This window comes from Centrocercus urophasianus, unplaced genomic scaffold (assembly GCF_019232065.1).
Source record: "Centrocercus urophasianus isolate 14NV4802_14NV808 unplaced genomic scaffold, USGS_Curo_1.0 seq_15, whole genome shotgun sequence".
NCBI lineage: Eukaryota > Metazoa > Chordata > Aves > Galliformes > Phasianidae > Centrocercus > Centrocercus urophasianus.
This window is the reverse complement of record NW_024884697.1, coordinates 20,060,880-20,083,588: the sequence shown is the minus strand read 5'-3', so window position 1 is coordinate 20,083,588 and position 22,709 is coordinate 20,060,880. Positions and strand designations below refer to the sequence as shown.

The 22,709-nt window shown below is 36.3% G+C and overlaps 1 protein-coding gene across 5 annotated transcripts in view; it reads right to left on the bottom strand.

Moving 5' to 3' along the window:
• The window catches only part of POT1 (protection of telomeres 1), a 60,801-nt gene extending 38,626 nt beyond the window's left edge, over positions 1 to 22,175 (bottom strand). For 2 of the 5 annotated variants that reach the window (XM_042815762.1, XM_042815766.1), the window contains exons 1-7: positions 21,921 to 22,094; positions 15,744 to 15,875; positions 11,683 to 11,755; positions 10,171 to 10,256; positions 6,284 to 6,394; positions 5,426 to 5,473; positions 4,110 to 4,224 (exon numbers count right to left, since the gene is read on the bottom strand). In XM_042815762.1, the coding sequence (XP_042671696.1) occupies positions 4,110 to 4,224; positions 5,426 to 5,473; positions 6,284 to 6,394; positions 10,171 to 10,256; positions 11,683 to 11,755; positions 15,744 to 15,866 (556 nt within the window). In that variant the 5' untranslated portion in view covers positions 15,867 to 15,875; positions 21,921 to 22,094. The other 3 variants (XM_042815763.1, XM_042815764.1, XM_042815765.1) reach the window with 3 other exon arrangements.
• Between the last annotated feature and the right edge of the window lie 534 nt (positions 22,176 to 22,709).

Below are 22,709 nucleotides of genomic sequence, written 5' to 3'. Positions count from 1 at the left end.
TTTTGTTTTATAAAATGCATTAGCATTTGTACTCCTCTTTGGACTATTACAGTAGTCATTAGCATGCTCAGAAAGACAGCACTCTGCACAGAGTAGCAATACCAGAAAAAAAAAAAAAGCAGTTTCACTTACAGTCATAAAAAAAAAAAAAGAACTGCAGCAAAAGCTCTGTAAATGTAAAAAGGCAATTCAGTACTTATTGATTAAATGCATTTATTTTGGTTTTATTTAGGACTTCAGCAGTCCGTAACAAATATGCTTGTAAAATCAATTTTAAAGGTAGGAAGCGTTGATTAAATTATGAATCCCCTCTTGGTCAACTGCATATATATTCACAAACTTCTAAGTTTACAAAATCGACTATCCTGGATCAATAACTTCTTCCCACAAAAATGATAAAAAGGCTGCTGCTAAGGAAAGACTTCAAAGATTACCTTCTGCTTCTTATATTGCAATACTAAAAAAAGATTTTTCTGTAGCAAGCTATTCTCTCTTCAAAAATACACTAATCATGAATAAAGTTTTCCAGTGTTACTGAGAACAGTCTAAAACTGAACAGCTGAACCAGCTAAGTTACTAAATATGTGCAACAAAATAGGGAAAACAAAACAACATGAGAACATACATATATTATGCACTTATGTATTTCCAATATACACACAGAAACACACTGATACTGCTGAAGTCCAAACTAAATCATCCAATGAAAGATGCTTTAATGCAGCTTATTCGTAACGTGGCGCTGCACTTAAGAGGTACTCACACTTTCAGTAACAATGAGATGCATCTGGCTAAACGGATGCTTTAATTATAAAATGACAAGACTAAATTGGGTACCACGTGCTTTCAGTGGGAACAGGAAGTAAAGCTTCAGCTTTAAGCTCTAATACACATAAGGAGAAACGTATCTAGGGGAATATCCATATAGTGAATAAAGATCCAGATGGATGAAGCAAGAGTGGCTCTACCACCCACACTTCCAGCAGGGACAAGCTTAAAGCTGTATGATTCCATTAACACTGTGTCAGAAATAGAAGGTATTAGTGCAGGACTGTGACAGACCTAATGTGACTACAGAATTTTCTGACAAGAGCTATTTCATGCCTTGGCAACTCAGAGCAATCATCAAAGCATTCTATACCTTCTCAAGCAGATAGAGCCCTGGATCATGCAAAAATTGAAATATTTAACAGAACATTTTTACACAAAAACCAAAATCAATTAAAAGTGTTTTAGAGATTTTCATGATGAAGTATGAAATGAATCACAACTGCAACAGTAAGAAAACTCACAGTGAGAAAAGCAGTTTACAAAACTCTACAGAAGAATCTTCAAGAATGAAGTCACCCATTTCCAGATGCATCAAGTTTGTAAAATCTTAGGAGGATTTGAAATTATCCATGAATAACATGAAAATTTAATGATTTTAAAAAACAACCTCTTAATATAATCTACTTTTCCCTCATATTAGTTAACTACCTTTAAAAAGAGTAAAAAACTCTGTATGTAAACACAACAAATATTTGAAAAAAAATGTTAAGACCTGTGCTGAAGTGTGATCTTCGAACTGCAGTATTATGGTTCACTGAAGGTGATGAAAACAAACAAGTGGGCATAATAAACATTTTTGTTCTGTTTTTTGGGGGAGTTTCTTGAGTGAAAGCACGGAACACAACACTTAGATGTTCTATTACTATGCCATGAGAAGCACTTACAAAATACGCTGACAGACTTAAATGTAACCAGATTTTTTCTATATGCAATATACTTCATTCATATACTGGAGTTATTTCATCTCTCAGCCCTTGTTTCTTTTTAAAAATGACATTAAATTACTCAAATTATTTTTTCCTTTACTCTCTCCTTAACCTTTTTTTTTTTTTTTTTAAATCTTTAAGCAGTATATTAGAGCATAATTAATGTTAAAATGCTGCCTTAGGTTTCAATTAGTTTTTTTCTTCTCCCTCCCTCTCCTCCTTCTTTAAAATAAAGTTACAGAAAGAGCATGAGTACACAAAAAATCACATTTGTCAAAAAAATAAATGTATATATATACATATACATACATATATATATAGATATATATGTTCATATATAGATACATATACACACACACACAAAATAGAAAAGAAGTACTTTCAAGCTGAACAAGAAACAAGAACATTTACTTTTTTAATGGGCTGGTATAGAGTACCTTCCACGTCAGTACTTTGAAAACACCCATACTTTTCAATTAGTCTAATGGAACATGCAATTCCACAGTGGAACTTCAGTGTTGTCACTGAATGTCACATCATGAAGTAAATCTTCAGTGGAACAAACTGCCACACGCCTTCCATTGATAACTGAACTAAGTTTTCCTCTTGTCAAAACGTGCAAGGTATTTGCTCTGTTCCATAAAAATAAGACTGACAGCCTTCTTGTATTTCTCCCACCTACCAGCAGCTAATGGAGTTTCTGCTATTGCATGGTGGAATGCTTCAGTTGCCAGTTGTCTTGAACTACTAATGGAGCAAGTCTTGAAAGGTCCACAGGTTGCTTTGATGTGAAGGCTACTTGCAGACTATAACATGAACCAGCACCTCCTGGCAAGCTGGCACATACTGCTCCTGGACAAATGACTTCCCCCAGCACCACACACACTTTCCATTTATTGGTGCACACAGACTTGTAGCTATGAAACCTAAAAGAATCTTGCAAGTGTGTTCTCCCCACAATAATTTGTCTCAAACTGAAGACCAAGTATGCATATACAATAAATCGTATAACGTGATATTCTTCGCGTGGGAAGGCAGTAGCTTGAATTTATCACTTGAATTTATTATCTTTCATCTGCCTTAGAGAGCTATACTTGCAAAGAATAGCATAAGGTAATGTCTTACAAAGTCAATTTTAAACAATTTTTCAGCTCTGCATGTTTTTAAACAAATTGATAGAGCTTGTTTTACAGAGGCACTGATTTACAATTATTTTGTCTGTCAATCACTAAGAGGTACTAGAAACCAAGGCTGGCCTTTCTGTTGGTTTGGTGAGGTTTTAACAATTATTTCAACAACTAATTTATAAAAATAATTAGAATGCTTAAGAGAAGAGGGAAGGTAACGTGCCACTGCCAGCACTGTAAAGAAAACATTTTTCACAATCAGAAAAAATTAAGATGTATATAGCTGAATTTAATCAGTCTTTGGGCAGGGGGTTCTGTAACAGCAGGCCGCATTCATCGACCATGCAGAAAATGAGAACTGCCTACAGATCAGTAAATCTAAAAAAGTAATTACTAAATTAAAATGAATACTAAGATGTCTAGACATAGTGCAGATTAAACAGATATTCCTGGTTGTTTTTCTAGATATGTAAAAAAGTTCCACAGGTTTGCATTACAAAACCATCATACTGCCACCCAAAATTGACAGATTACTCTCCAAATGCCTTCCTCCTTTCTCTAATATGCCCCCATATAAGATGTGCTGAAAAAGAAAAGAGTAACTGGAAGATTTTGTTTTTCCTCACAGGCAATGCAAGGGAAGACTGTAGAAATGATCAAATAGCAAAATGTTAAACTGTTTATTTCTTACTATCCAAATCGAAAATTGACTTTCATCTGAAACATTTGCAGTGTATAATTTCCTTTAATAAGTTTTGTGTATAAATGAGTATATAAAAATACATAATCATTTTTATTTATTTTCAAGAGGATAAAAATACATGCACTGTATTTGCTACAAAACAGATGGACCATCACTTGTCCCATTCCTACATGAACATCTATTTTTAAATTCTAATGCTTGAAATTCAGTTACCTACGTTCTTCAGATTCGCTTTTTGTTTCACAATTGAGAAATAACACTGCCTCACCAACATTTCTTAAGAGTGCAGGGAATAGTTTTCTAGGAGCAAATTCTGTCATCTGCCTGATATTTACTTCACTTGCTATCTGCACCAGTCTGCCTACACTGGCTCAGATATCCATTACTTATTCTATTCTCCTGATGTTATCTGAGAACCACTGCCAAAGGATCACCAGACTTCTGTGATCAATTGTAACAGAAATAACTATGAATTTAGTTCTGTGAAAAGAGATGCTAAATTTTTTTGAAAGTAGTACATACCTGTTCCTTTGCTTATATAAGGAGGCTTGAAGAATTTCACAATGCCGTACAAATTCACTACAGTCCCATCTTTCAAGCAGTTCAAAGGAGTATACACGTATTTTGGTGCAACAGACTAGAAAGGCATGGTAAAATTAGGGGACAGAAGAAAAAAAATTTTGCAAATGTTCATCTAGAATTCTGTGCTTTTAACACCATTCAGACTCAGATATGTTTTTAATTTGTCTTAATAACTAAAAGCTACCTATTCTTTTCCTAGCTTATTCACTTAAGATTTTCTAAATGCTATTCAGAATTTTATTCATTCATTCACATACAAAAAAAGCAAACCTCATTCCATTTCTTCTGTGAAACATTTCTTACAACCAACTAGTCAGCCAGTAGGTGCAAGTGAGACACAAAAGTGAAGACAGAAGAATAAGAAGATGAAAGTCATCATAATGATGTTTTTTGTTTGTTTGTCTGTTTTTTACAGGCTGGTATTAACACATCCATCCAAATGGCTTTTTAAAGCCACAAATTATTTTTAAATTAATACTGGCAGCACTGCTGCACAGAATAACCACTTTGGGCATCTTACTTCTCACAGTTATATGTAAGTATATACTGTAATAGCACACCTGTAGAGGATTAAAAGAAATCAAGGACTAATTTCTACTATCTAAGGACAACTATCTTCTCAAGATTACAGAACATGAATCTCTTAACACGAGTTCTCCCAAACTGACTGAAAACTGCATTTTACTGATTGAATTGTGGAAAAAATAAAACTCTCTGGTAATTAATACAAAGTCAAGCTGCGTTATCTTCAGTACTAAATCTTTAACCTGATGATAAAGAACAATTAAATATCATCTATCAAATTTTAGGCCTTTAATGTACTACTTCCTGTAGAATTGTAATTTAGATAGGTAAAGGCTTTTTCCTAGCAGAAACCTAAAGAAATATTAAAACACAAAGTCTGATTTTAATCAAAGGAAGATTAACCTTTTTTTAAAAAAAAAAAAACCAACCTCCTTTGGTATGGAAGGTACTTTATTTATTCATATTTCCTAAGCCAATGTGTAGCTTATTTTGAGAACCAGACAGAAACTGTGGCAGAAATACTACTTTCTCATATTTCATCCTCTTTTCAAGGCATGCCATTTGTAGAAATAAAAGCTAAACAATGACTGCCGGAATAGGACCATGGATGTAAAACAGGAAAGAAAAAGAATTCTACATATTCTTATTTACATGCAGTTCACCTCATATTAAAAATATCCTGAATTTTTAAAAAATTCCCCACTTAAAAAATATCCTAAATATAAACTCACTGCAGATGTAGTTTCTGAAAAAGGAGTTATGCTTGGTTGTGTACAAATCTGAGGAGAAAAAAAAACAAACACAAACTTAAGTGATTACAAAAATGAAGGCAGCACAAATATTGTAACATTTCATACAGCTGCAGCAATAAACACCTCTGCTACTGGAATCACTTCTGACACCTCTGAATCTAATAAACTTTATTCTACACAATAAACAATATCTGTTCTGATTACACTCAGACAAAAGCAACTTTAAACAACAGTTTCTGAAGCAGAAACTCCTCTCCCACCCTTTACCTTATATGCATTATTCTCTTCCATTATGTGCAAGAGCAGTTCAGAAAGTTCTAAGGAGCTATCTCAAACTAACTAATGTCAAATTCCTGCACTCAGCAGGTAGAAATTTACCTTGAAGATCAAGATAATTTGGATCTGGCAACACTTTGCATCACTTCTATATCGTGTACTTTGACACAGACACTGTACTCTCGTTTGTCATCTACTACAAAATGTTATTCACTGCCATGGACTGTTCTGCACAGAGTATTACCATGAAGGATTTTCAAGCACACAATCCCCATCCAGACCTTACAGAGTCTTGGGCAGAAAGGATAACACCCATTCTCATCCATCAGAGATAAATACAAATGTTTCATCCACATACACTACTTTGACAAAATGGATGGAAGAATGCATTACATAATTGTAGGCACACACACAAATTTGTCCAGATCATTTCCTCATGGTCATGCTGTAATAATCTGCAGCACTTCAAATTCTAATAGATTTTTTGTCTATTGTAAAGCATAATTTTAATAATGGTATTTGGAAAAAAGAGGTTAAAGAAAAATCTAAGCACCCACTTACATAAATGGCTGATCCAGCTTCTTCAGACACCTGCAGGTGACAAGCATGTCTACCATCTTCTCTTGCTGTAGGAGATTCTGTCACCTTAAATCCAGAAACCACAAAGGTGTCCTACGGAGACAGGTGATAAACAGATGAGTGCTGTGCATGACATTATGTTTAAAAGAGGATTTAATGTCAAATTTCACTCTCAAGTCTGAAGACATTCAGTTAAAAAAAGAATTCCAAACATTGCCTTTAATTTCCTTTACGTAGCAATTTTACTCTAATTCTAATTCAAAGAGAATCATTACTCTTCAAATATACTGAACATTGACTCTTTCCTGCATAAAATTAACTAAGCCAAAAAAAGCAGTCACACAACCAATTAATACTGAGAAAGCATTCCTTCTTAGTGATTGTTTGTTAGTGTATTACAGCCTCACTTCAAAGACAGTCTTCTCGTAGATACTTTCAATTTAGTTGGATCAATATCCTCCAATTTATTCCTCAGGGGTCCAACAGTTAAGTAAATGACTAAATTTTGGGTAGCAAAACAGATGCTACAAACTTCTGTGATGTCCCTCTTAATCTTCTGGCACAAGAGGCAAATCCATTTGCTGCTGCATGCTCACTTTTGGTACAAAATTCCTCACACATCACAAAGCAAAGAAGAAAAAGAATTACTTAAGCAGAAAAAGATCTAAGTTCCTGCAGAAGATCACCTTTTAGTAGCAACCTTACAAAAAAAAAAAAAATAAAATAAAAGAGAGAAGACAGATGAAGGAAAACACATTTAGGAGATAGACATGTTAAGAAATGTATTTCTGACCAAAAGAAATACAATGCTAGGAACTACGATACAAAACAAAGCTCCTTTAGAGTCAAATGCTTTCTTGTCAGAACAATACAGCAAACTTGTTCCAACATACCTGCTCTTGCAAAACCTTCCACACATATACAAACACACCTGAGAACTACCATACTAGACTTGGTGTCCTTTTAATCCAAGCTTCTACCAAAAGCACTTTCTGAAGTTTTTTATGAATTATTTTTGTTCATGTTTTTATTTGATTACAACATGTATATATATATTATATACACTGCAACATATACATGATTAAAGCTGACAGTCTGTTTAATATTGTTGTATGACAGTAGTTCCTTTAGCTATGTCAGCAATCTGATAATGCTGCCCTCAATAATAAAGGGCCCCATTTTTTTTTTTAAAAAAAAAAAAAGAAGGCTGTTACCTTAGGTTTTATCAGTATAATCATTAAAGTAAAAAAAAAAAAAAAAAAAAAAAAAAAAAAAACACCCTGCAAAAAAGATTGCTTGATCAGACAGTTTGATACACAAAACTAGTACTATTGTTATTTCCAACTAGTGCCATATATAGGAATAAAATGTGTATTTTGACTACAAGATAGGTGACTGCAAGTCACCTAAGTGTAAGATGTACTCAGAACTAAATAGATTAAAACAGGTGAAAACAATTACATGGATTAATATTCTCTGCACATAAAACACACAATCCAGCTAATGTACATTAAAGTTGTTTCATTCTTTTCATATACAGACAGAAGCAATATACAGAAACACACACTTCAAGAAAATTAAGGGTTTTTTGTTTTGTGGGGTTTTTTTTGCAGAAAACAAGTTCAGAACATCTTTCCTTTCTCTGTTGCTGATGCTCTTTCATGGTGTTCTTTCAACAGCGCAATTAACCTTCATGCATTATTCCTGTTTCAGCATTTTGTTAGATTACAGGAGGCATAAGGCTCTGGGACTTGGCTGCTGAGTCAGGATTGGAGCTCTGTAGAGCTGACTTGACTTGTTCTCCTTTGTCAGGAGGAACTTTAGTATTACATAGACTCAAGTGTGTACACAGGTTGATAATAAATTGAGGATTTTTCTTGTGAACAATAATAGATCATTGGTGGTTACTACCACTTGAAGGGCTGCTAAGAGTTGTTGTTTCCTATAGCACTCTCTGGGACCCATCTTTCTATCCTCTCATTGCTGCTCAGGGCCTTTTACGTGTGTTTTAATCAGGACAATAAAAATAGTCAGTTCCTCATATTTAAAAATTCTGCATCCTGTATATTTAGCAAATTAATTCAAAGACCTCCCAACCAGGAACTACTGCCAAAATTCTTGGAATGCAGGAATCTGTATAAAGACTGACAGTTATTGTCTCACATACAAATCTAAGATTTGCAAAAGATTTTTCTGTCCCAAACTGACTGCTGATCTTCAAGGTATGTTTCTTCTGCACGTGTAGGGGAACTGTTAGGTCAGAGCCTTAACTGGTCATTAAGCACCTGGTGAAGGAGTGTGGCTGGCCCAGGTAGCACAGGCAAATTGTTTGTATCTGTGCTCCCCACGTGACCAGAAGGCACCAGAAGGCATGGACACAGGCAGAGCCCCCCTAGGCTCAACATGATGGCAAAACACTGAAAAGAGAACATCTCTTAGATCAAGGCTGCTTCCTGGGAAGGAGTGCTGCATGGCCAGAGGTCCCTTTTACCAGTTGGGTGAATTCAACTCTTCTTTCCCTATATGATTATTGGCCTACCTGCAAATACTTTGCCTGGTATTGCCAAGAACCTGTCAGAAACAATTTTGCTTCCTCATAAGCAGAACAGCATGGCATGAGACAAACATCAAAACCAGGCTTTGATTCATAGCAGAATCTCCTGTACAACTTAACACCCTCTGACCTGCACAGATTACTATCCAGACTGATGACCCTCTGTATCGTTTCCCCAAGTTCACACATATGGCTAAAATTAGCTGTGCATCAATTTCAAGGTCAAATTAATAGGCTCTCCTCTCTGCTGAAATTTCTGCCTTTTCAAATCAACTGAATTCCAAGCATACTTGACCACACTGGAGAGTAGGAAAATGTTCCTTATTGAAAATGTAGCTAGGCACTGGAACAATCTCTCCAGGGAAGTGATCACAACACCAAGCCAAATGGAGTTCCAGATGCATTCGCACAATCATCTCAGGAAATATGGTTTGAGTTCTGGGCGATGCTGTATGGAACCAAGAGTTGGATTTGATGATCCATCCCTGTGGGCTCCTTCCAACTCAAGACATTCTGTGGTTCTATTATATGAGCTGAAAAGCTTTGATAAAATTTTAACTTAATCGTTCCTATTTCCATGGTTGAGAAAGCCTTAAATTGTTGCTCATAAAAATATTTCCATGAACCTGGAAACAAAAAACCAGTTTTCTTTACTAAATAACTTTCCATCTTCAGTATGAATTTCTACCATAAATAATAAAGCACTAACATGAGCCCATAGCATACAGTATACTTTAGGTTGATATCAGGCTATCTGTCAGCAAACTGACAGGCAATCTAATCAAAATTGTTAAGTTGAGGTAATTGTTTTCAGCTTGCAACACACTCTCATCAAACTAAGACTGATTTGCCAATGTCCTTTACCCTGGAACTATAAGACCAAGCTTTCTTTTCTAATGAAGTAAGATGCTAGCAACATACACAATAAAAAAAGCCTGTGCATGTAGCTTCAAATTATAAAAAAGAAAAGTTTTAGTGTAACTTAAACCTTAAATCAATTAAAATTTAAAATCTTATCAAAAGTATGGCAAGACATCTGACTTAGAAGCATAAATGGACGGCTTCTCTTTCATCCATATTCTCAATCCTTTTCTTGCTACGTAAAGGAAACAGCACTGACAGACAAAAAGAACTGCTCTATTTCAGCATTACTGTCAAAAAGTTTACATAAACAAATACTTTTTTCAAGTTTATAATTATAAATATGAACAGACTGAATAAACTATTTCTAATGTTGATAATAGCTATATGAAGACAAAATAAAAACATCTCTGGAAAACAGTCCATAACATAAGAAAAAGTGAATATATTTTACCCCATTACGTATAAGTTTTGCACAATCCTCTGCCATTTTTCCATATATTAGAACATTGAGGCTGTTAATCCTTGAACATGTGTCATCTAGGAAAAAAAAAATGTATCCAATTATCATTCCTTCTTTAAAACAGCAATGGGAAAAGGCTTCCAAAATAAACACATCTACAGAACATAACGTTTTTCACTCCAATTAATTTACAAACAGAAAATTACATAAATAGCTGTGCAATTGGGTTTATGTGCTAACTATAGGTAAATCAACAATCTGGATGGTGGCCAGCATGGTGAGAGAGGTGAAGAAAGAAGGCTCTTGGGGAGATGACACTGTGGTCTTCCAGTACTTGAAGGAAATTTATCAGCTGGAGGAAAACCAACCCTTTACATGGACAGATAACAATGGGACAAGAGGGAATTGTTTTCAACTCAGAGAGGTTAGATTTAGATATTACGAGGAAATCATTTCACTCAGAGAGCTGTGAGGCATTGGCATAGGTTGCCCAGACAAGTTATGGGTATCCCATCTCTGGAAGTGTTCAAGGCCAGGACAGATGTGGCCCTGGGCAGCCTGACCATAGCAGAAGGGGTGGAGCGGGATGAGCTTTAAGGTTCCTTCCAAACCAAGTCACTGCATGGTTCTATCAAGTAAGTAGCCTTTCAGATAGACTGAAACAGACATCAAGTTATTTTAGAAGGTTATTCTAGCTGTTATCATTTCAGAAATAACACTAATGATTTAGATGTGTGAACTTATTTTTGAGACTGTGCAGAATATATGAAAACTTTTAACCTGCCTGAAAAGCCTTGTGAAATTAGCACGACTTGAGAAGTTTTGTTGCTGTCCTCAGTAACCCCAAAGCCAGAAGATAAACGACTTTGTTCTCATCAACTTCATTCACCTCTGGTAACACTAATCACAAGCAGCATTTTCACATAGGATCTGAACTCCCTAGCCTACAGCTGGGTCACAGACACAGAATTTATATATTCAAAAAGGCTCATAAGGAGCAAGTGATGATTCCCTAACAGAAAGAAGAAGCTGAGAAAGAAGTTCAAGGAAATGGCAAGCTCCTCAAAACCATCTCAAAATCCTTTTCTGAACTGGTTAGTTTAAAGCAATGCAATACATGTACTGCAAATTAGCATACTGTTCTATATCAAATGTGTACTGAAATAGCATATACTGGGTAACTGTTGACTCTGTATTTTTCTTAGAACTTCTCTATGATAAGTAATTTAAAAATATGCTGTACTCATAACTAATGAATTTTCTGAAAAGTATTTTAAAAGATGCTGTAACAAGAAGTCAACCGAAAATCCAAATACCCTATAGCCTATATGGAAAAGTTTAAAATAATCTATTTTTTATGGAGAATGAATATGTTTCAAGTATAAAAATTTTACTGAATACTAAACAAAGCAATTAGTAGTGGTGGAACAGTATAACGTAAAAAAAAAAAAAAAAAAAGGTTGAAAAGTCTAGTAAAAATAAAAGTGTATTTAGATGGAGTACCTTGAAGAACAATCTTGAAAAAGTCTGTACCATCTCCAAGTTTTGTTAGTGGGTAGGAAAGAATAACTATTCCCTAAAATGTAAGAACAAAATTAAATACATATATATAAATATATGAACTGGGACCATACAATCAATCTATTGGTTACCGATACACTGATAACAAATGAAATGTCTTTAAGCTTAAAAAAAAAAAAAAAAGAGAACATATCTTTCTTTGTTTTAATTGGTGAAACATGCACAAGCCAGCATAAATGAGCTTCTAGAGATTTAAAGGAAGCACTATGAATGAAATAGCACAAGTTTAAATTACTTAGATGCTATGGCCTGGATAGTAAACAGAAATTGTAGCTATGGAAATACCTTTTTACTGCTTACATCATTAACACAACAGTTACACTTTTTGCACAAAGGCTAAAAAGTTGCTAAAATAAATAGAACATTCAAAACCTTATATCAAATTATTGTCAAAGGATTACAACATAAATATTCAAAAGAAATCACAGTCAAGAGATAAAAGACACAGAGATAAACAATATTCTGTAATATAAAAAATAGTCGGGATGACAAAGAACGCATCACAAAACTTGGAAACTCAGCAATATATTGATTTATCAATAACACTAATGCTCTAAAAGATGCAAATATATGTATGTGTGTGTATATTCAATCATTACAGTGAATTTCCAACTTGCATTGAAGCAAACTGTAGCAATTTTTCTTAACTTTCCTTTGGAACAAATGCATTGGTTTTCATTTTGCTTTTCAGAAACATGGCACCTCATCAATAAAGTTTCATCTTCAACGGAAACAAAGATGTCAGCCAAATGTATTTCTACACAGTATGGTAGATAAAGCACTATATCTACCTCAAAGATAAAATCACAGAGATTGGTTCAATGAAGAAAAATACAGAAATTTGAAAACTGAGTCTATGAACATCTAAGAGAACTATAAAACAAGACAGCAAATAAAATAAGAAGGTTCTTGTAAGGAGACAACAGATGCAATCACCAGTAACTGCACAAAGGCAACACTAAGACAACAGTCAGGTAAATCACTGTGATTTTATAATGCACGTATTCTGTGGGAAACATTATTTAAATGTTAGTAAACACCTCTTAAACCACATTAAGATAAAATATACAGCAGTGAATTGCTATTGTAGAGGCTTTTCAGAGTAACGTTAACACTATAGTAACAAATTAACTAAGGAAGAATCCAAATAAAATTCAACATAGCTTATTTGACTATTTTCTATAAAGAATTAAAATTCACAAGTTCTCCATTTCCAACCCAAAGCATACAAATTTTACTACTCTAAAACAAACAAAGCACCCTATGTTGAATTAATTTAATATTTACCATGTTGCTTTATTGCTTCTTAGACAGCAGGAATAACTTAAGACCAAAATAAAGGTCAAAGATCTATGACTACGTGTCTTGAGCAGTTCAGCTCCTGCTTTTCACAAGGAACACAGTTACATTTTGTAGAGGGACTGCAGTATCAAATATTTATTTTAGCAATCAGCATCCGCAGAATAATGTTTTGAGATCTGTGTATGAATACTTAAAGACAGGTTTTTCACTCATTCTCAAAATCACAACTTTGGAATTGCAATTACTAGGTACAATTGTTCTTGCTGTGATTATTTGTCTTGAACTGTATTCACCAGTAAAAGAAATTCCACAGATTTTTTTCTTGTAATGAAATCTGCAATAAAACCAAATCATTTCAGGAACACGATGTTCTTTTAGTAAAGAACACTCAATCCACTAAAAAACAGCATACATTTATGAGAAAGGGACTCTGCTTTTTGGCCATATTTACTTTCCACTTTTTTCCTCCTACATTCCAGTATCTTCAAATGATTTCTCAGATTCTGGTACCCCATTCTTATGTAGAACTGCCTGCTCCCATCAGTTTTCTTTGTATTCTGAACACCTACTCTCTAATCCTTTTCCCAGCACAAATGCCACCCACTGCTTTCTTAATTCACCTAAAACCCCTGGGCTCCAAACTTATCTAAAATTTGCCCTGGAAAAACCTGCTCAAATTCAATCCTCCCCCACAAATCTTGCAGTGTACATTAAAACTCAACAAACTTCTTCCAAATCCCTCCTCATTCCATATGCCACTAGACTCATCCTCACGCTGCTTATGTGCTATGCCTCTAGTGAATCTGTCTCCCTCCTTGCCACAGCCTAGTTCCTCAGTCTGGTCCAAAAGCCGACCTGGCAGCTGTAGCAGTGCTGTAGGGACATGACAGCACATTCTCAACTTTTGGTTCAGCTGTCAGGGTAAAGTCCAGAGGACAGAAAGTTAACAGGAGGTGGCATCAGGTTCAGTCAGGGCACAGCTCAACTGAGGAGGTAAGGACTTTTTTGTACTGTTTTCCCATAAATTCAAATTAAACTCCATATTCTTCAGAAAGATTTTTTGAAACTCTGGAGTAGCATGCTGTGCCATCACTAAGATAACCTGCAATCAGTGCATTCTCACACTCACTTCAAGCTTGGCTTGCGGAACTGGAATCTCCAACACATTTAATGGTGTATTAGCACAAGCTTTATCAGTCCTGCAGTTGGTCTGTTTTTATGCCAAGCCATTTCAGTCACCTACTAATCCATGCAGCATGAAGCTTTTTTCAAGCAAAATTCTGAGAAAGATTCTGTGCACTTCCAGCAATTACAATATCACATGTATGCTTAGTCTGTTAATAATCATTCTGCTTACCTATTGGAAACATTTATTTTGGCAGAATCGTTTTCTAATTCAACTTCTGCCTACTTGAGTATTTCCTCTGCAAACAAGAATCCCTGTCAGTGTCCAACCATTCTTGCAGAAAGAACTTTTAAAAGTAAGAAAGCCTATATGCCCTGCAGGTGAACGGAGACAGAAAACTATATCCTGAGGAATAAAAACCCTGCTTACAAGCAACACTCTTCATTGATAATTCCATTTGTCCCCTTACAAGACCCAGCGGAGACTGGATCACTCTTATTTATGTCATCAAATCACCTCCTATCACACGCTGCTGCGCTTCCAAAAAAGGCAGTTTTGCTCCTTTCTGATTTATCTAATTGCAGTACTCCTGGCATCTCTTTGACACCATAATGAATCAGTCTAGAGAACAAGAATAGGTGAAAACTACCGTCTCACTGTTAATACGATTAGTCTTGTGCAATTTATTTCCCTGAACTGACTCAACACAGAGTCAGAAAAGCACTAGGGCTGGACCTGGGAATACACAGGTGGGAAAGCAAGATGTTCTTTTTGCATACAAACTGGTACAGTTTATGTTTCTAAAATATTTGTGCCATTTTCTTTACAATGCAAGCCGCCTAAGGTTTTTTTCAGAATTTGTTTTCATTCTGGTCAGAAAGTAAGCTTGGGATAATGTTGACTTTCTGCCTCGTAAGTACCAAAGATGATAAACAGGATTTTCAGTAGCATATACGCAAAAAATTAAACAGGTTGAAAAAGAAAACCCTCAAGAACTGATGCTGCATTTTACATAGTATATTTGTTTTAGGAATGAAAATATTACTTCTGCACTTCACTAGGACTGTACTTTGAATCTGAAATATATTTGGGACTCCTAGAGAAATATAGTGCACAACTGATAATAAATAACAAAACTATTAGCACCGTGGGGCAGATAATTGCCACAGAGACATCTTTTCATAAAAATGGATACTGAATTGCTTCATACAAGCAAGGAAAACTGCGTTAACGGTCGTAACAGAGAAACGTGATCTATAAGGAGCATAGTAGTGCTTACTGCTATTTAAATATACATATTTACACCCTCCCTAAAGCCCTCAATTTTCAGCAGTCTTCTGTATACTACTGTAATTAGGTAAGAGGAAGAACTGCAAACCAATCAAGTCAATAGCAACAATGCAATGAAATTCAACACTGCCGACAAAAAAGATATGCAACAGATGAACAGAAACAGCACCAGTAAGTCAACAACACAGCTGAAATGTGGGGACACTTCACAAATTAGGCAGGAGCTATCTCAAAGCAAACCAAAATTTGTTTGTTAGTAAATTACCTGGAAATATTTGTTGGTATGGTCAAGTCCTATTTGCAAATGTTTTAACTCCTCCCTCTGCAAGTGGCTTGGAAGCTGAGTCTCAAGTTTTCCTTTACTGATCTTTAGCAATTGAACAGGCATAGCTGATACCTAAACGACAAGAAACAGACTCCTGATGTTACCCAAATACATCAAATTAAGAGTTACTATTAGTTGCAGCATACTCAGAAGGGGAAACCTATTTTCTAAAGGGAGAGCTTTATTAAATGACTAAAAAACTTCAGACGGATCAGTCTCAGTATTAAATACATCAGGAAGAGACAGTAACATTTGCTACACATCTGATAACATTTGACAGACCTCCATGACTATTTTGAAAACATTCCATTGTGTTGAAAATGGCAGCAAAATATTATTTTACTCATGATTAATAGCAGCTGGTGAATATAAAGGATAAAGAGTATGAATACTTTATATACAAAATACATGCTAGAAAGCAAGCAGGGACTTTGAATGGAAAAAGCAGAATCACGTTGCCACGAAAAGCAGACATAAAGCTCGAGCTCAATCACAGTATTTCAGCAATTTAGAGAAGAGGGTGCACAAGTGACAAATTATGTTTGTACTGCTCTGTTTTTCAGAACATTTTGTGCTTTAGGAAAGATTTAAACTCTGCAAAACTAAAAACAGCTAAGTTACTGCATGTTAACTGACTAGGCTTACCACACACTACAGAAAGCAAAGACCACCAGAAGGCTGTAAAAGGTCCTTACAATAATGGGAAGCTGTTAGTGAGAATCAGTCACATAGCAGATCCCTGCACTGAGGACTTGCATTCATGATGCTGCCCAGAACACAGATAGGCTGCCTCACCTGGCACTGATCTCAAGATACAGTGCAGTAATCCCTAGAATTAATTGCAGCAGCCTTCATCAAACCCCACAACCACAAAAGCAATTTAGAAAAAACTAACCAGCCACTTGTACTGAGTCAGTAACAAAGCCACAGTGCCATGCATCCTACCTCACAACATACATTAGGTCAGCAAGTTTTTTTTTTTTTTTTTCCTGTAACTTCCACCTCAGCATGCACAAGACAAGAAAGCTCCAAAAAAAAAACAAAACCAAAAACAAAAAACTTTTCAGTTGGAAGTATCTACTTATGATTGTTTACAAGGGTGGACAGTGATAGGACAAGGGGGAATGGTTTTAAACTGAGACAAAGGAGGTTTAGGTTAGATATTATGAGGAAGTTTTTCACACAGAGGGTGGTGATGCACTGGACCAGGTTGCCCAAGGAGGTTGTGGATGTTCCATCCCTGCAGGCATTCAAGGCCAGGCTGGATGTGGCTCTGGGCAGCCTGGTCTGCTGGTTGGTGACCATGCACATAGCAGTTGAAACTAGATGATCTTTGAGGTCCTTTTCAACCCAGGCCATTCCATGATTCTACTTCGTACTACATCCTAGCAGGATGACAATTTATTTCATCTGATCTATTTCATCTAGAAACAGTGAACTTCAGAGTTAATCAGTAACATTACTTTTCATTCAGCAGCACTATAATGAGCTAGGAAGATGTACAACATAATGAATTAACACTTCTTAAATTTCTTGCAGTTACAGTACGTGAGCAATTACGGACATGTTTGTTTTTCCCAGAGATGTGTAACAGCAAGATGCATTTTGTTACAGTTCAAAGACGGCTGTTAAATCAAAACAAAGAAAGAAATTCAGGTTAAAAAACCGCCTTCAAATTTTGCAGCCCCTTTGCTTTCTTTTGAGACAAAAGATTTTGCCATTTATGTCAATTGGACAAATATTCTGCAAGCGTCTCTATGATTAGAAAGGAAAATTTATGAAAAGGAGCCATATGTCAGTTGATGCAGTGGGACGTAGCCATATTATTTCCACTACTTACTTCATGTTTACTCCTACAATTTAGGTAATTTATGTAAATAATATACAAGTTGAAAACAAAGGTGGTTTGTGGTGTTCTTTTTTTTTTTTAAATCTTAAGTTTCCATACATGTAAAAATAAGTTCATGTATTTTAAATAATAATCACTGACGCTCTCAGGTTTTTGTTCTCTGCAATTAAAACATAAAGACATTAATGTGGATGCGTGCACATGTATATGCACATGTATATGCTGTAGTTCTAAGACCCACAGAAATACATTTTCGAGATCAAATTGATACAGCACGGGCATCCCAAATCTAGATGCAGATGTCTGTAGTGCTCTCCTCAGTGTTAACAGCAGCTCAGTGAAAATAAGTCTGCCAGGTGTCTCTTGTTCTCAAAAGGCTAATTGCGTAGCACTGACAAAAATCCCTTCAAATCTGAGTCTGCTGCTGTAGAATTCTCTAAGTGGCATTGCAGTTACTCATCAGGCTGTGATAGGTAGGAAGCATCACGGGGCACTCCTCAAACAGCAGAAAAAGTGGATGGGTTCAAAACACACACAGCAGAAAGAAAAAGGCAGTGAACTAAAAACCTCTATTGCCTTCCAAAAGCTAAAAGTGACAAACATACAGATCAGCCTCTGTAAAGGCTTAATAAGTTTAGCCATCAAAGAATTATGTAAATGATTTCATCTTGCATGTGAATTCAGGAGAGAGAAAAAGAGATCATTCATCACTTGCTTACTAAGTGAAATGTAACTTTGAAGACAGCTATGGGCTGAACTTTCCACATTCTGCTCTACCCCATAACTGTCTTTCTACCTAATTTTACCTGATTTTCTAACTTTTATATTTCTGACAGTAGAACAGTCTACTATAACCCAATAGTTCTATCTTAATTGTCTAGGGAATATTAACATATGTTCCAAAAGCATATAAAACACCTTATACCACAGTACACTGGAGAACAACTGCCTAGTAGAAAAAGCTTTAAACAAAGGTTAACCTTCAACAAAAATAAGCAGCAATTTTAGAATTTGTTCTTTTGGATGCATTGAGACACGTTCCACCAAGATAATGCAATCATAGGATGTCTCCATCTCGAGGTTCAGAAAGAAAACAGTATGCTACAATAAAATAATAGGTTTTAATAAAGAAGGACTCCACCTCATTCCTTTCTCTTGCAGCTTAACTTTAACAATCTCAGACCTCATTTAGGAAGCTAAGAAGCTGTCTCGGGTGCAGGCACAAGAAAAGCTGTCAGGCTCACAGTCCTTTCATCAATTCATACAGAAAGCAAAAGAACTAGCTTTCCATTTTACTTGCAACACACCTCAGAAACAAGCTTTGAGAGCCTGGTAACTTTAGTGTTAAAGTATATAACCAAAAGCCTAAGCACTTACAGAATCAAGCAGTAGCTTAGATGTGGTTTAAAGACTGTAATTTTTGAACTGAACACTGCAAGATAGGGTGTTAGGCAGAGCCTGAGCATTGAAGCCCTTTTGTGAAAGTCATATTCTTTTTTTTTCCCCCCCTACAGGCTTTTTAAACTTTTGTTAAAACTAAAAGATCTTAAATGTGTTTGGGGAAAGAAACAAACAAACAAACAAACAAACAAACAAAAAAAAAAAAAAAAAAAAAAAACACCAGAACTTGAACTCTCAGACTAGCTCTATAATCCTTTAAGGCACACTGCAAATCATTAAGACAACACAAGCTGCAGTGGCAAATGCATTTAACACCACACAGTCACAAACAAAACTGCTGATGTGAACAATATCACAGCATGAATGAGAGAATAACAACAGAAAAGTAAGCAATATTTTTCTTACTAAGAAACATGCAAGAAGAAATGTACAGAAATGTAAAGAAGTATAAATTTGTTCTTATCATCAAAAGATTAATCACTACTTCTGATCTTCCTCCACGTATCTCTAAGAAACACAAAACAGCAAATCTTACACTTCAGCTAGCATAGTAAGGGGGTAAAAATTTTCTACAATATTTTCAACACAGAAAACTGCAGGTTGCAAGCTTGCAGGCACACAAAAACACTCTTGTGTACTGCTGATGTTAAATTAAATATACCAACAAGCTGTAACAGTCTAGAGGGCATTCTTGCAGTTGAAAACACACCAGCCATGACAGATAGGTCAAGTCAGCCTCCTGTTAGAATCAGTTCACATACATTCTGGATATACAGGTTGCTGAATTCTTTTGGAAAATGCTTTTCGAGAATCTCTAGGATGCAATGAAGATCAACTGAATTTTTACAATCATAGCAAATTATAAATAACTCAGTTTACTAGTAATGGAATTATCACTCAAAAGACTTTGTACCTCTGAGTAGATACAAGGAACCAGTAATATAAAGAAAATAACATAAAGACAATCACAATTAATGTCCTACTTTTTTTCCCCCACTCCAGATCAAGGGAAACAAGCATTTAGTCAAAAATATGACAAAGAGATTACAAAGGAAGAACTGCACGCTGCATTTATTTGTTGAATGTGTCCATCACTTTTGTCTTCCACGTCCAGTTCTCTGAAACATACAATTCTGTTATTATCTTCAGAAGGGGAGTCAAAAGACATTTCAAAACAAACAAAAAAACAAGAGCTCATAATACAATCCTAAGAGATGTAAGACAACCTTCACTACTTACTGCTTATACCAAAATAGTCAGAATATGAAATACATACTACAGACAATAGAAGTTCCTTGCAGACCCTTGCAAGTGTGATAATGCAACTGCTCTTAATCATGAAAAGAACAACACTGGAAAATAAGTCCATTGATACTCTTCATCCTGACCCTAGAATTAAGTTCAAGCGGGAGGAAACAGAAGTTGCATCCATTTTATTCTAACAGTACATAAATCCAGGACAGATTATCCAGCATGGGATAAAAAAGAATTATATTTCTAACTGGATTACACAGACCCATCCAACCTACTAGCTTTTGTTCAAGTCAAAGGTGTGCATACACTATGGGTCCTATTTTTAGGCATTACTGCAACTAATAGATTGTTCTTCTGTACTCTCTTTCCAGAAATGAGATTAGCTCTGAAGCAGAAAAATAAAGAAATCTCAAGAAGCAATAGATAAACTGGAAAGATTACTTTTTTTCTCTGTAACAAGAAACATTTCACTGAAAATACCATAAAGAGGATTAATGTCATTTTGGGACAAGCTATAGCAGTTTAAGGCACAAGGAAATTCCTTATCTACCAAAGCAGATGCTACTTGCAGAGATGTGCTCTAAGTCATTCTCCAAATCAGAGAATAAATGCATTATTTTGTGGACTCAGATGAAATCTCACCAAAATGCCATGAAGAATGACATAACAGCCAAGAATATTAGCATGTAACTGATGGGGGGAGCCAAAATGGTATATTTCTGAAGCCCCTACAAACACACAAAGGACTGAGCACAATATCTGGGATCACTCTGCAAGATCTAAAACAAGTCTGAAGAAGGCAATGGTCCACCTTTAACACAAACGTGTATGTAGAGACAGTAATGTAGCCTTATAGTTTCTGTTCAGTTTTCTCATAAAAACCATTAAACAAACAGAAGTCCTACAACCTGGATCAATCCTCCCATCATCGACAGGAGCAATCTTTTGTTGTACTGCAGTTTTAATAAAACCAAGAGGACAACTTAAGAAGAAAGACCTAGTCTGGAAGTTTTTTTCCCCTCATGTTGTAACCTGAGGAGAAAACATGACATCATCTAACTAAACAAAAGGAAAAGCCAAGAGAGCAGCATGACAACCCACTCCCTTGGCTGCTGGGCTTTAGCATGTGCTGGCAAAAGCCTTCTGGGGCACATGAACAGCAGTAAGTTCAGCCCACTTTTGCTCTAACAGAGCTGACTACTATCATACAATTAGAATTCTTACAGATTAATACAAACTCATTTATTCATTTCAACTTGTAATCTACTAATTGTACAGCTTAACAGGCCAAATCTATGCATTTCTGGTGGAAAATGTTCTGTTACTGCCATTATCAGCAGCACTTCAGCCCTGAGAAGCAGCAGAACTACATTTCTTGTGAAGGCAGAGAGAGGAAGCTCAGTGCACGAACTGTGAGGACTACCATTAAGCCAACAACTGCCAAAAAGCACAACGTTTAAAACCAATGGCCTGGGTGCGTTACTTTAGCACGAGAACTACAAGGTTATTAGCGCTGATGATGTAAACGTTTTTCTTCTGAGCACTCAGAGCCAAACTAGCTTAAACAGGATTAGGAGAAAAGAAATAATAGCATATATATGGATACTTCTAACCGTTCTAACACTGTATCTGTCACAGCGGGGACTCGGTCTCCATAGAGAACGGCTGCGGGGCAGTTCAAGCAGAAGAGAAGTGCAAGGGCTCACGCTGAAAGCAGAACCTAGTCCGGGCAGCACAGGGCAGCTGCACTCCTCCCCTCAGCCCTCGGTGAGGACACAACTCCGCGTCCCGCCGCTACCTGCTCGAGAGGGCGGCAAGGAACGGGCCGCCGCCGCACCGCCTTCCCGCTTCCGCCCGCTGCCCACAGCGAGGACCCGCGCATGCGTACTACCCGTGCCGATGGGTAGTAAGAGCATGCGCTGTGAGCAGGCAGGAAAGCGCTGCCTTCAACCGCGGCCCGAGAGGGGGCGGGCTTGGCGGGGCGGGCTTGGCGGGGCGGGCGGTAAGGGAAAAGTGGCGGCGTGGTGGGGTGTTCGCTTTTCAGTAGTTTCTGGTTTCTGTAGTCCTGGGAGGTTGGCTCTGGTTTCATTTTTTTTGCTTCTCCTCGCCAGAAAATCCCGCAGGAAATGATTTTCTCCTTTTCCTACCTGTGCTATTCTTCCACTGCAGTTCCCTCTCTATGCTCTTTTGGAGTTCATTTAGTTAAGTTGCTGCTGCCCTGTCCTTGGAACATTCAGTGTCAGGCTGGAGGAGGCTCTGCACAACATGATGTAGCTGTGTCCAGGTGTTTCTATTCATTGCCAGGGAGTAGGACTAGATAAACTTTGAAGATTGCTTCCAACTCAGACAATTCTGTTATTCTATGATTTCCAAATGTGTTTTAAAAAATGTTGTAGTGACGG